This window comes from Boleophthalmus pectinirostris, unplaced genomic scaffold (genome assembly GCF_026225935.1).
Source record: "Boleophthalmus pectinirostris isolate CB_2022bp ecotype Guang Dong unplaced genomic scaffold, ASM2622593v1 HiC_scaffold_3, whole genome shotgun sequence".
Classification (NCBI taxonomy): domain Eukaryota; kingdom Metazoa; phylum Chordata; class Actinopteri; order Gobiiformes; family Gobiidae; genus Boleophthalmus; species Boleophthalmus pectinirostris.
This window is the reverse complement of record NW_026571299.1, coordinates 39,614,472-39,629,520: the sequence shown is the minus strand read 5'-3', so window position 1 is coordinate 39,629,520 and position 15,049 is coordinate 39,614,472. Positions and strand designations below refer to the sequence as shown.

The 15,049-nt window shown below is 37.7% G+C and overlaps 2 protein-coding genes across 4 annotated transcripts in view; both read right to left on the bottom strand.

Moving 5' to 3' along the window:
- Nucleotides 1-161: 161 nt before the first annotated feature.
- acad9 (acyl-CoA dehydrogenase family, member 9) lies at nucleotides 162-9,857 on the bottom strand. Its single transcript, XM_020936815.2, has 18 exons — nucleotides 9,596-9,857; nucleotides 8,223-8,316; nucleotides 8,038-8,139; nucleotides 7,853-7,959; nucleotides 7,663-7,763; nucleotides 7,407-7,485; nucleotides 7,165-7,336; nucleotides 6,945-7,018; nucleotides 6,793-6,868; nucleotides 5,122-5,192; nucleotides 4,931-5,050; nucleotides 4,727-4,855; nucleotides 4,286-4,365; nucleotides 4,056-4,182; nucleotides 3,665-3,742; nucleotides 3,015-3,143; nucleotides 921-993; nucleotides 162-761 (listed from the first exon to the last, which is right to left on the bottom strand). Exons 1-18 carry the CDS (start codon nucleotides 9,767-9,769, stop codon nucleotides 661-663), a joined length of 1,887 nt encoding a protein of 628 aa, XP_020792474.1. The 5' UTR covers nucleotides 9,770-9,857; the 3' UTR covers nucleotides 162-660.
- Nucleotides 9,858-11,265: 1,408 nt separating this feature from the next.
- The window catches only part of iqsec1b (IQ motif and Sec7 domain ArfGEF 1b), a 101,018-nt gene continuing 97,234 nt past the window's right edge, over nucleotides 11,266-15,049 (bottom strand). For 2 of the 3 annotated variants that reach the window (XM_055160548.1, XM_055160546.1), the window contains one exon: nucleotides 11,266-14,454. In XM_055160548.1, the coding sequence (XP_055016523.1) occupies nucleotides 13,963-14,454 (492 nt within the window). In that variant the 3' untranslated portion in view covers nucleotides 11,266-13,962. The remainder of the gene's footprint in view (nucleotides 14,455-15,049) is intronic. The other variant, XM_055160547.1, reaches the window with a different exon arrangement.

Below are 15,049 nucleotides of genomic sequence, written 5' to 3'. Positions count from 1 at the left end.
ACAGAGTTTTACAAATACAATTACATGCAAGTATAATTTTGCAATAATCAGTACTACAAAATTGTGGTTTCTATTGTTTTCTTATTTTCTTCTTCTTATTTATTTTTTACAGGAGATTTGACAAGCAATCATCATTTCTTTACAAGCGAGCAGCTCCATCCTTGACAGAGGAAGAAAAGGAATTTTTTTATTTTAAAATGTCACATGAAATAAATCAATAGAAACAGGAACAGAAATGAACAGTAATTGGGAATTAAAAACGCATCAAGCAAGCAGTATGGTAAATAAGGAGCACTTCTGTTGGACATCTGACATCTAAACAAAAGTTTGATACACATTCAAAATGTGTACTGTATAAAAATCTTACAAAGTTCAAACAGTTGTCATACACAGTAAAAGGAGTGGACTGTTAATAAGCGATTGCCATCAAGGAGGAGTAGCTTCCTTATATTTTAAACAGTACACTCACTACTGAGGACAGTGTAGCTTGTTAATCAAATGGATCAAATATGCAGTCCTTTTGTTAAGTACACAGGCTTAACCCACAACAGTTTACTGTCAATAAATTCAACAGGATCAATGAATTCGTAAATATAAGTTATTTTCCTAAATGAATTCGTAAATATAAGTTATTTTCCTAAATTATGACAGGTCAGGAGGTCAGAATGTTCTTTCTAAAGGATGAGAGCAGATGTAGGCTCTGTTGTCCAAAACCTGCTTTGCAATCTTCTTGATGTTGGCGTCGTTGTTCTCCGGAGCGTCTGGTGACAGGGAAAAACGTAAGTACTCAAATAGGCAATGGCCATATGAAGCAACACAAATGCATGTTGGCAAAACACACAAAATGGGAATAGAAGGGTTGGTCTGGGTGCTTTTGTTGAAAGATTCTGTTCTCAATTATCATTTTAACATGTACTTACGCTTTTGTAACTGAGCCATCAAGTAATTGTTCTTAAAATGTGCCTCAGTGCAGAATGTGTTAGCAAGCAGGACCTAGAAAAATCAAAAAGTAACAATTTAGAGGCCACATATGAGGGACAAAGGGCCAAATCTGATGCAGGTGGTGCTGATATCACAGGAACAGTAAGAACAGCACACGAAAGCAGCCCTGTGTATGAGCCTCAGATTCAGTGGACCATGTCTTCTGGTCATAGTCATTGAGAAGACAATCCATTGTTCAAAGGTAGTACACTTTAAACTATACAAGTGTTGTTTATATTTCCTTCCTATTTACGCCTGAAGTCAAATGCATCTTCAAAAATGAAATCCACATAAATCCAAACTGTGATTTTTCCATCGTTATTGTAGCTCTGGTTTGGTTTGCTTCATGTTCCTGATTATAAACAGCACTGCTACATTGACACAGTTGTGTTTAGACTCAGCCATGTGGCACTAGTTTGACATTTTATATAGAAAATGTAATAGTGGCCTTTTTGTAGTTTACATTTGGCTAAAATTATGCTCAGCTCTTTGTGCTACAGCCAAAATGTGTTTTGTGTGCTCTGGAATTATGATTTAATTTCTTAACTTCCTGTTGACAATGACCTCTACCAGTTGATAACATTAACATTCTTTTGGGAGTTTTTCAAATAATCAACTTCATATGTTTAGATCAAACTTACTTGTCTCTACCATATCCAATACTGGATTACATAAGAATTGCACACTTTGTATTCTTTTGCTGATATTTTGTGGCATAAAAAAAATGTTTTATTTCTAATAGGATGGGGTTGTTAGATACAGAAGAAGCACGACATGGTCTGAAGTTAGATTTCTACTCTCTAATGTTCTCAGCTGCTACCGCCTGTAATAAAGCATAGCACATTAAGAGCATCATAAAAGAGCATGTTGCTTTGATTGCTAACAGAAGCCAAACTCCTTGCATGCTTTTTATTAGGGCACATAAAACTATTCATTTTAATTATGATGTGAGCTGTTGGTCTGACAAGACATAGTAAGACCCTCAAAGTAAGCTCTGTCATATTAGGTATTTGTTTCGAGACAATGTATTGCCTTATATGATTGATAGATTTTAAAAAAATGATTATTATTATAGTGTCTTAAAAATTTGTGCCCAGCCCGCATGGGCTTACAAGACACTGTAAACAGTTTCACAGATGGCTACAGACAAAAGAAATAACCACTTTGACAAAACATAATATAGAGTGATACAGGGTACACTCCCAGGCTCTAGCGATATAATAAACTAAAACAAAAACGTCTTCATTATAAAGCTAACTCATAATTTTATAATCAGGCAAGTAATCATTCCTCAAAATAGAGTAGACAGTAAAGAACAAAATGAAACTCATCCTCTACTACCCCCAGGTCACACAGAGTGCAGACTCTGAACTTCCATTGCCAGGGGCAATGTGCCAGTCCTCAGCTGGGCACAGTGCGACCGCTGTTTTCTGGATACATTTACATTTATATACAGCTCTGTTTGGTGCTACTTGTTAAGATAAATATAACTTCTCAATTATGTTTTTCTGTAAATATCAAAGTTGGCTAGCAGTTTTTGTTTCAGTCCATTTCTGTAAATGTAGTTTAAATCAGGAAAAAAACAAAAATCTGAAAAATCATTCCCATTTATTTGGCCAAAGGATTTATTTGAGCAGTCACATCTAAAAATCTTTTTGGTGAGTCTGTGTTCTGACAGCTGGGTGAGGCGGTTCCACAAACGTAACTTTATGAGGCATGGGTCCCACATCACGTCGCCCTCTACAGCTAGTTTAGTAAAGAACTTATGCACACCCAAGAAGATTATAATAGACCTACTCTGGAGAGCATTAACATGATCAAGTTCTTTAATCCCCACACACCTGCAGCATAAAAAAGAACTGAATATAATTGTAATTTTCTAACTAAAGAGGTGGAACAACTGCAAAATCCAGTAGGCATGATTGATTAACAGCACAAATAAAATAAGGAAATTCGTTATCATTTTGGTTTGGCATTTAACTTACAGGGAGCTGGTGATTAATATTTTGATATATATTTATTCTGGGAAGTACCTCATGATCATGGTTGCGCAGTCCAATGCTGATGGAGCGACTGGTTCTAGACAGGACCGCAGTCATTGCATACAGGTTAATAAGCACATCTGCCACTCTCTTCAGGATGAGCTGTTCGTCCACTATGGTCTGCCAACACAAATAGAACCTACTCTTATTTTCACCCTCTGGTGATACACACCATCTGCTACTGTGCAGACTGAGTCCCACTATGGGTTTGCCAGTTCAAGGTCTGAAATTCATACAGTTTTGTATTTCAATGATCACATTAACACATGAAGAATTGGACAAATCTCACTTTAAGCCCGAAGTGAATTTCAAGTGTCTGGTAAGGCTGTCTTTGCTAACCCAGTGTTAAGCATTTCTTTAAACATATTGAACTGAGCTATTCACAGATGTTGAGTACAATGCATTAAAGCTCTCTGAGGACACTTCCCAAGTTTTGATTTACATCATACAGGAAGTCTGGAATTCTGACCTCTTTCCAAAAGGTTTACTGTTTCTTTGGAAAATGTTGGACTCTGAAAGTACAGCTAACTCAGGAGGAGAAAAGGACCAGGGGGAGGTGGAGGCAGCCATATCCAACACATGCACAGAAACATATATTGGAAGATGTGAAGAGATACTGACGTTATATTATAGTCATATACCTTCCCATATCTGTACAGCAGACTCTCCACTGTTGACCCAAACATTGACGCATTCAGCTCAAACTTCTTTGCACTGTCCTAAAAACAAGAAATATTTTAGTTGTTGGTATTATCAGTATATACACTTTACATATCATGAGTAAATAACAGGTAAAACTGTTGTTAATAATTGATATATACACAACAGGTTGATGTGTTTAGTCACAAGATTCTCCTTTGTTTTTTCCTGGTTACTTTAACTACGTTAGCAACGTAAGTATCTCTTGAAAATATTATAAATATTTAAAGTTAGGGTTTGCGTCCAGGACCCCGAAATGCTAATGACAGAAGGAACACAGCAACAGTTACACCAAATTAACTGAACAAGTTAATAATGTCTGAGTTGACTTACTGCTAAACTGGGATGAACCACACCATCTTTCCCAGTCAGTCCATAGTCTACAGAGCCACCAAGAGCACTCCTCAGTTTCTGGCCTGCCATCCCCAAAGCAAGGCCTATGTTACCTTTCTTCATCTCTCTAAAGGCATATACACACATCTTTAAAAAAATATACCGACATATTTTATGAAGTTACTCTCAAAGTTATTCATTTGAATTACAGTGTCATGTTATTTCCTTACTTGATTTTTCCTGTCAGGATTTTTCCAGCATATTGCATCCCAGTGAGAGAGATGTACATCCTCAGGATCTCATTGGTCCCCTGACAACAGATTATTATGTAACCACATAGAGAATCTATGAGAGATCATCTGAAAATCTGTTCAGTCCATTACTTCAAAGAGGAAGTGTTGCCTTATGTGAGCCACACAGTCTTCACAACAAAGCCCTCTGCTGGCCTAGTTTAGGAATTCATCCTCTCTGACAGGAATGAGATCTAATCTAATGGCCAGTAGGGCAATAAACTCATCAATCAAAAGCATTAATTACTGATAGATATTTATGTATTCTTATATAAAGCATTTAAGTCCAATAATTTAAATTCTGGCCCTTCTTAAAGTAATTCACCCACAAGTGTTTTTTGTATTTAAGACGAGTAACATTATGTGGAAAAAAAGGAATACCTCAAATATAGGCAGGATGCGGCAGTCTCTGACGTAACGCTCAAATGGGTAATTCTTGGTGTAACCCACACCCCCGAGGACCTGCAGAGCTTCACTGACACAAATCCAACCTCCCTCTGAACTGAATATCTGCACACATGGCACATTATGTAATATGATGGAAAGCAGCAGGAAATGCCATTTATGGGTTATTCCTAGACTCACCTTCACAATGGCTGCTTCAACAGAACAGTCAGGAAGCCCTGGCTTGTCCATCATCCCTGCTGTGAGGTATGCCATGCTCTCCATCACGTAGGCGTTCATGGCCATCAGAGCAAACTTCTCCTGCAAATATACACACACTTTGAAGATTTTTTTGTGTACAATAATCAAATTTGCTTGTTTAGATATTATACCTGAATCATTCCAAATTCACTTAGGTTCTTGTTGAACTGCTTCCGTGAGGCAGCATACTCAGCCGTCATTTCTGTTAAGAGACAGTATTTTCAGACAGCAGGATACTGATCCCTGCTGTACTAGAAAATACTAGTGCTGTCATGCGATTAAAAAAATTGAGAGATTAATTAATTATGATCTGTAATTAATTAATCTAATTAATCTCATTTTAATCTCACCTAAAAATTGCTGAGAAAAGCTTCAATTTGAGGTATTTTCATTTAAATTCATTATTACATTATTGTGGCAGATCAAAAGACTGATATAGATTTTAAAAATTGATTTTATAAAGTCATTTATTGTTTAACAAATCTCTCCAAATTGGCTGTTGAGCCCAAGTCTCCATGAATAAGAAACTGTTTGCTGTAAAGTAGCAAAGATGAGGAAATCTGAACATAATAACCTTTGTCTACTTAAAGACAATAAAAAGTCCAGTCTTTCCTTCACCATATTAAAAATATTATTGATAGAGAAATGCTTTATATATGAGATCACTGGTTTTAGTCCTTGTTTCAGTCCTGGTTTGGACCTGCTTTAGTCCTACTTTAGTCCTAGTTTAGTCCTGGAATGGATTAATCCTGGTTTTAGTCCTGGTGTTAGTTCTGGTTTAGTTCTGGTTTAGACCTGGTTTAAGTTCTGGTTTAAGTTCTGGTTTAAGTTCTGGTTTAAGTTCTGGTTTTAGTTCTGGTTTTAGTTCTGGTTTTAGTTCTGGTTTAGACCTGGTTTAGACCTGGTTTAGACCTGGTTTAGACCTGGTTTAGACCTGGTTTTAGTTCTAGTTCTGGTTTTAATTCTGGTTTAGTCCTGGCCTGGATTAGTCCTGGTTTTAGTCTTGGTGTTAGTTCTGGTTTAGAGGTGCACAGGAGGACGCGCAGTATCTACGGAAGGAAACGTGGTCCGCGCGTTCTCAGGTTAATGACGATGATGTTTGTGTGTGTGTGTGTTTGTTGTGTGTGTTTGTGTGTGTTTGTGTGCGTGTCCCCTCATGTGGCAGGTCACTATAGGACAGTAGTGCAGTCATCATGAGCCTATGCAGGTTGTTTTCAGGCGATATTATATTTGTTATTTTCTTTTATATTTCACGTCGGGAGAATAATTTCCAAAACACGAATGTGTTTTTACCTGTGCGCTGCTGCCTCTGTTCTACTGGCTCTTCGACCTCGTCCATTGTGCGACTGATGCCGCCAACGTTAACATGACATTTATATCGCTCTTACTGCGCGCGTTTTGTGTGGGTTTCCGGCAATGAGTGGAATTACCGAAATAAAAAAATGTATAAATGTGTTTTTTTGTGTGTGTGTGTGTTGTTGTCCCAACAACACATAAAAACAGGTTTTATAATAAAGCAACTCGCATACAGAAACACTAAAGTTAAGAGATTAACGCGATTAAAAAACATAACGCGCTAAATATGACTGTAATTAATTAATCGCAATTAACGCGATAATTTGACACCCCTAGAAAATACATTATGTGACAAATGATAATGATAACTGTGATAGAGGAGAGTGAAAAAATTCATCATCCCTTTCACTAACCAGCCTGTACAATGTTTCATTTATATTTTTAAGGGCCACAATATTCTCACCACTACTTCATCAATAACAGTGTAAGTGTGATGGCTCTGTTACCTATGAGTTTCTTGATCATTCCAGCTGATGAACTGCCCATACTAAACCTTCCAGAATTCAAGATATTCATAGCAACCTGAGATAACATTAAAGCATAAATTGGGTTTGAACATTTAGCATTTAACAACAAGAAGCACAAATTTTAAAAGTACCTTGAATCCACCTCCCACTTCTCCAATGACATTCTCTACTGGCACTGGGACATTGTCAAAGGCAACTTCACAAGCTAAAAATTAAAAAAGAAATAATAAATAAACAGCTGCATTAGTTCATAGGTAAGTGCCAAGGCATAATACCTAATTCTACATCAATTAAACTGCAGGTGCACTAAATAATGCAGCCGACCAAGAACGGTGATGGTTTCTGGCTTACTGTTAGAGCCCCGGATTCCCAATTTGTCTTCAGGCTTTCCACTGGTGATGCCCCCAAAGGCCCTCTCCACTATAAAAGCTGTTATCTTATCCTTCTTCACTCCATTTTCCTCTACCTCTGTGCGTGCAAAGACTGTCATGATGTCTGCAAACCCTCCATTAGAAATCCATATCTGACAAGACAAGAGAGTAAACAATAGCATTTATAGGAGACCAAAAACAGGGTGCTCATGTAGAACTCACCTTAGAACCATTGATCAGATAATGTGTACCATCTTCTGACAAAGTGGCTCGAGTCTGAATGGAGGCAGCATCACTTCCACTAAAAAGAACATAGATGCATGTAAAATATAAAGACAACCTTTGGTCAACACACTTGAAATATTGTATATACATTTATATACATTTATGCTCGGATCATAACAGACAGTAAAGTGATGCATGATTGTATACTTTTGTTATTTTCTGAAGACATATTTAGTGTTAAGGTTTTTTTTACCTTCCTGGCTCAGTGAGACAGAAAGCTGCTACGTGTTCTCCGGTGGCCAGTTTCGGCAAATACTTATTTTTCTGTTCTTCATTTCCAGCTATGAGGATCCCCTATACACATTAGTTCAGTAATAAATGTGAATGTATTTTAAAAACATGTTTATTACTGATTGGCACTAGCAGTATGATGACTATTTTACCTTGAGACCAATGGCTTGATGTGCAGCCAATGTAACCGCAATGGAGCCATCTAAAGCCGTGATCTCAGCTAGTCTTGCATACATTGTGTTAGACAGTCCAAGACCACCTGAGGACAACAAATACTGGCATAAATCTCGCAAAGGCATTAGAAGCCATCCAAATAGTGATGAAGAGCACTTCTCACCATACTCCTCTGGAATTTGCATCCCAAACAGGCCCAGTTCTTTGAGTCCATTAAGTGTTTCAGGGGGGATTTTGGCTTCTCTGTCAATCTTTGCGGAGTCCACTGTTGACACAAAAAAAGTTGTAGGATTTGTTGTATGCAAGGCTTGACTACTTAAAATAAAATCTAAAAAAATCTGTACATACCAACTTCGCTAAAGAATTTCTCAACAGGTGCTACTAGCTGACTAATCTCTTCCACTTCGTCATTAGAGACTTCTGGATAAGGGAAAACTTCTTTCTGCAAAGCAAAAACAGCAAGGTTAGTTAGTGGGCAAGGATATCAGTGGCTGAATGATATATTGCCAATAATTTTAGTAATCAGAAAAGTTGCTGGATGAACTCAGTAAACATATACAACCAGGTGAGAAATACTACCTAACTACCCACAAGTTGTTGTGAGCGAATATGTTCATTATAGGTTGTATAGAGGATTTTTTAAAGAGAAAGGAACTACAGCGACAGTCCTTGTGTTTGCGTGACACCACCTTCCTCCTCCACAGCTGCCTCAGTAGAAACACCTCCTCCCGCCTCTTTACTCTAGAAATCATGCTTATTTACAGACAGTGCGCATTCAGAATTACTGTTGAAGTGACCCGTCTAGAAGTATTTCGTGGCCGACGCATCAGTTTTAGATCCTTCATCTGCTTCAGTCGCGCAATTGCTCGAAGAAATATCCAAGAATCACCTCAGTTTGGCTTCGCTCCTTTTCCCCTTCTCTTCTTCTATCAGCGACCTCAAAAACGGACTTTCTTTTGCGGCGAACTGGTCGTGGATTCTCATCCGCCATCGCAACAAACTTTGTGCGACATGCGAGGAAGGTAGTTTGAAAAAGCCTCTAAGAACCGCTGCATAAACCACATAATCCCCACACGCTGTCGAGTAGTTACACTAGAAATGTAGGGAGTTTGAATGACATCCTATCAGCCAATAGAAAATGAGGAAGCCTCGTTATCTATTGGCTGATGTTTATCTGGCCTCACTATGTCCACAGTTGACAGATTTTCATTCTTTTTTTTTTTTTTGATCATCATAACTACAAGGATGCTGCATCTCTGCAATGGTATTTTAAACTTTCTTTGGCAATTTGAAACAAAAAAAAAATCCTCCATACAACCTTTATGTTGAATATCCAGTATCCTAACATCTTCAGGACGGTTTGCATTTAAAACACTGAACCACTATTGCTCAATCAAAGAGGTAAAATTTGGGGTAAGTTGCCCATTTATTAAATTAAGTTAGTTACAGCCAAAACTCACATGCAATTGATGTTTAATAATTAACCATCAGTATACTCAGTTTACTAATGCGCGTAAAACTTTGCAAAATATAGTATCAAGAGTTCTGATCATCTGGTTGCGACCCTCTAGTCTTTGGGAAACACAGGTTATTCAGGGACAGCTCTATGAAGTGCCCTGTGCAGCTGAGAAATTAATTTGACTTAAGCTTCTATGTTCACTTTATTTACTCCATCGTTTCGAGCTCGTCCTACAAGTCAAACAGTGTCCTTCTAGTCCTACCTTATTTACTTGGCCCATAAACAGGTCCTTGGCGTATGCAAGCTGCCGTGAATGAGTTCTGAAGGACCTTCTTTGCTCTTGTTGAAGAAGTACCATTTCTTTCCCGGCATGACCGACGAAAAAACGTTTGCCAGCCTGTTTCACCGATAATGATAAAACAAGTATTCTATTCATGTTTATTATTATTCTTAAATAAAGCAACCTAAAATGTAAACAATGTGGACGCAAGTTTGCCGACAACTGCCCACCTTTCACCCCTTTCTGTCGCAGAAGTATGACGTGGAATTATACGTTCAGAGAGGTTCAAAAATGTTCGTATTTCTGTGTAAGACTAATTGTCTTGGATTTGCAAGGGCAATGTAATAAAAATTAGTTTGATGTTAAATTGTTATTTTAGTTAGTGTTCTTATTTTAGACAGACACTGAGTTGTTAGGTTTAAATAGATGTATTTATTTACTCCTTGGTAAAACGGAAAAAGACTGAAGAAAAATAGCACATACCGTATATTGCTCAAATTTCTTAAAAGCTTACTGATATATTATATAAAATGCCTATGCATATTTTTACTGATGTAGAATCCAATGTAGTTAATGAACTTAATAACGGGTGTAAATATTTCCGACGACACTTCAATGCATTGGACAGCGGCGGGCCAGTACTGTTAGTACCGCTTAACAAACACTAGATGCCACTAAAAGCATTTTAAAACTGGTTTATTTGACACTATACAATTATAGCCTATACCATTGTTATACAGACATTATAAGCTATCATTTAAAAAGTATCTGGGTAGAGCAGCCCTACTGTGTTTATTTGACTAGTTCGTGGCTCTCGTGTACCAAGAACTTTATTATTCAGCTTCTATTATAAAAGCTAAATGACTAAAGAAATATCAAATAGCGAGCCATAGCATAGCCCCTCCCCCCTGTCAGCTATTTTTAGCTCCAGCAGCTCAAGGGCCAGACGAACGCAGCAGCCAGGGTAAACTGTCAGTCAGACCACCTGCTACAGTCGGGCAGCCAGCCAAGCACTTTTACTGAGCACGGGCTGAATTAAAAATGAGTGCACTGCTGCTTTGCCCTTCATTATCTCAGAAAACATCCACAGGCCTTAAGCATTCCTTATTGAGGGAGAGGAAAAATAGCAACACAGTTTAGGTCAATTTAGTTCACGGCTTATACGCGCCGTTAAGGGAGTGCTTATGACATGCATGCAAAATATAAATTGGTCAGTATAACCACTGTCAACTATTGATGAGGCAAAACTAGACTAGAAATGAAGCTACTGTTCATGTTCAAACATCGCGAGCAACACAAAATGGCAAAAGAGCCCAAGAGACGCCACTGATGGATGCTGCAGTAAAGGTCTACTCTGAACAGAAATGAAAAGAGGCGAACCAGCCATATAACAGTATAATTTATTTTATTTTGTGTTTTCAACATTGTCACAGTACTAGTTTTACATCAATAGGGTTTTGTCTACTTTAGAAACAGAATGCATAATAAAATAACTGCTCTTGTCCCTCCCCTTTGACTTGAACTGTGAGTAGGTTTGCTGTACTGTAGAATTGTTCCTATGATATTTCTGAGAATAGCATGATGATTATGTTAAATATCAAAGGGGAGCTGGAACGCACATTCAATGTAACTGCACACATTGAGTAGTAATATAATCATTATATAATAATAATTTACATTTATTTACATATATTCTTCCCACCCAACATTTAAAAGCCCCCTTTACATATGTCCACATGGATTTGTATTTACAGTGTTACTGTACAATGGAGGCGTAATGCATGCTGGAGAATAACACAACTTTGAATGGAAAAATAAAAATGGAGGGGCAGGCCAGATGTTTTCTAAGTGTAAACAAGCATTGCTGAAGGTTTAAGGTAGGCATACCCTCCACTTGGTAGAATAATAAAAAAAAAAAAAAAAAAAAAAAAAAGAACAAGAAAATACAATATAGGCATCAATGGCATGCAACAAAGCACCTCACATGGACTCTAGAACACTGGGTGGTGTTAACATAGTAGAAATCTAAAGTATGTTATTGACTATGTCTAAAGTACGGGTAAAGGTAAGATTACAAATTGTCACAGAATTCAGAATACTAAATTGTATTTTGTGTACCATCTATCTGCCCAAGTCTAATTCACAATTGCTGTCTCAAAGTATCTCACATGAATCCTTTACATGACATGAAACAAAATTCCAAATCACTTAATGTTTGTAGAATGATGATACATGTTTGGGGACATTAAAAATACCTAAATAGAAATTAAATAATTACTTTGAAATGTTTATGAGTACAGCAAATACAAAAATTTTAATAATTAGATTGCTTAATGCCCATTGTAAACATGTATCAGTCTCTTATTTCACAAAACACACAAGTAAATAACACTATAGGCTTATGGGCTAAAATAAATATGTATAGGGATGGTAATACATGATTCATAATACTAGGCTGCTGACGAAGAATAAGAATTTATATCATAGTAGTCAAATCTAATGGTCATAACATAATAATAATTTTGACTTCTACATTGAGAATAATTCAGGAGGTAAGTGGTGATAAAAGGTCAAGAGTCATGTCTCTCTAAATCCATGTGGACACTTCATTAAAAAGCAAAAGAGGGGACAATACATACATAAAAATCAGTTAACTAACATAAATAAAACATGACAAATTAATATACATATATTGCACATACATCATAACTCCATCTTATAATGTTCAAGCAGGTTGGATTACACTCAAGTGCTGTGTAAAAGCTAAAATTTGCCCCAGCCCAGTCTCCAGCATGCATACAATACCAAAATATGTTAAAATGATATTAAAACTGCCATTTGTGATGATTGCAGGGTGCAACGCAACAACCATCACAGTTTGATAATTACTGATCTTGTTAGTATTGATTTTAGATGCACAGTGACTCCTGTCATTTACACACTCAGCCAGCTGAGTTTTCTTTCTGGACAGTATAATGAACTATTTAAACTTATGCTACTACAGTGTTTTGTCTGCCTTGTCTGTAGGAAAATATATTCCAAAAATAAAACAATATAGGACAAGCAAGTCTAAAGGGTTGACATTCAAAACAGTCCATTAGTTCATTGCAACTTCAAAGCTTAAAAATAGAATATATTGAGAATACTGTAACTCAAAGGCAACCATCTGCATATGATTCCCATTTACAGATACACACTGTAAAACCTTCTGTGAAACAACAACACATATGAGAACAATCTTGCCACTTTTTCAGTCATTTGTTCTGTGTTTAATATAATAATACCGGAGTTTGTGAATTAAAATCTGAGCACAAATATACATAAAGCAATTTCTTATGACTAAATTATTAAATGCTTGAATAATTGGCACATTGATCACTGCTAACAGAGATATCACAGTATCACAGTGCACTCTGAGCTACGGCTACATTAAATACTTGTAAAAATTCGATTAAAGGTTTTCACTCATTCTGTATAGACTGTATTTAAAGTTGAGCAAGCCAAAACTAAAAAAAACAAAGCCAAAAAATCTTGCTATAGTCTAAGTGGACTGGAAGTATGAAGATATTTGAGGATATAATGTTTAGAATTACCTGAATATATACTGTTATATTACTTTACACAGAAATGCAAATTGAAAAATGTGTTATCTTACAACAACAACGGCTTGAGAGTGAATACATTACTATTTGGAACACTAGAAAACAATTCCTAAAAAGCTACAAAAAGGGAAATATTTTGTCTTTGCTTTTTTTCAAATGGCATTGCATCATCTTTATAAACAGTGTTTGGAAATACATTTATTTCTTTCATGAAAACCATCCCCTGAATAGATATAGTCATATAAGTTAAATTTTATTCATCATATTTGTGAAATACTAGTAATATATTTCTTCATATTACTGAGGAAAACAGTACTTGTGGTCTTGTGCATGCTATAGCAGTAGAGAAGCTTCCTGACGTAACACCTGAAATGGTTATGAAGATACTAAGGGAGGCACTGGATCTCATCAATTCCCAGCGATGTGTCCAAGTGGCCAACTGTCCAATCACAACTCTCACAGTTCCTCTGCGGTCAGGACAGTAAAAAGGAATGAACGAATCAAATGGTACTTTGAAAGCCTAACCGTTCTTTCATTTTATCTGTAAAGCCCAAAATCAGGACTTTACGGGGAAATATTTCATTGTGTTGACTAAAAGAAATACATGTTTCAATAAATTCTACATTGTGTACTTGTATTGGCACAACAGTGGCTACTGTGATTTATTTATTTTTTTAGCTCACCCCAGCTTTATTCTGAGTTAAACCAGCTACTGAATTGTTCCACTCCTCTTTACTGTCTCTGGTCTTACACCACTGTGCTGATGCCGCTGTGCTTGGGCTTTGTGCTCCCGGAGCCTTGTGCTGAGCTCGGGGGTGGGCCATGGTGGTGCGGGTGTGCTTGATGTCCCCCAAGGGTGTGCTGGCCGTGGGGGTGTGGCGGGTGGAACTGGTGGGGCGGGTGCTGCAGGTGCGGTGGGGGGTGGAAGTGGTGGTGGTGGTGATAAGGCGGAGGGTTCTGTGTCACGGGACAGAACTGGGCATGGTGGGGGTGTACGGGAGCTGCTGCCTCCGACTCTCCCCGGGCCGTATGGTGCAGCGTCACTGGGTGTGGTGTGTGTGAGATGAGCGTGGGGTGCGGGCTCTGGGGTGTAGGGCTGGGAGACTTCATACGTCTGGTCCCAAACAGAGATCCCAGCAAGGATGCGGAGTTGGGGAGGGACTGTCCGCTGTGGCGGGAGGGACAGTCTCGGCTGGAGGGAGGTCTTCTGCGCATGTGAGGACTGCTAATGATGGACCCCTGTATGAGATAAGACACAGTTAGTGCACACCACGTGGCAAAAAGCCTTGTCCTTTCTTCATAATAAGTTCTGAACTCACTAGATCCACTTAGAAATGCAATGTGCAATGCTTCAGTGAATTATTAGCATGACAGTCCTGCACCTTTCAGTTGTATCTTGTGGTTGAAGATAATCTAACTCAGGTCAGTTTCTTTTAGTACACATCCAGTTAGTTATACATTAAATAGCTTAATTATAAATTTGTTTTTATTATATAACATTTTTTTTTTAAGTAATTTCTAAGCATCACACAAGGAAAGTAAGAGAACAGTTATGCCAATAGTTCATGCAACAGTACAAAAACAACACTACACTACTACACAAAAGAAGACCCCCTTTACACAGCCTTTTCGTGCGGCTGAATAGTATAAGAAGTCCAGAATGACTTCTGTGGCAAATACAACATCCTGTGTGAAAGGGGCACACTAGTTTAGTATCCATGCCATGCTACAGAGATTTCTAAATATTTCCAATGCATGCAGTATCACTCGAATCTCTAAAAGCAGGAGAGAGAAACGCAACATAAGCGTGCATGCTAAGGTCAAAGGTCACCTC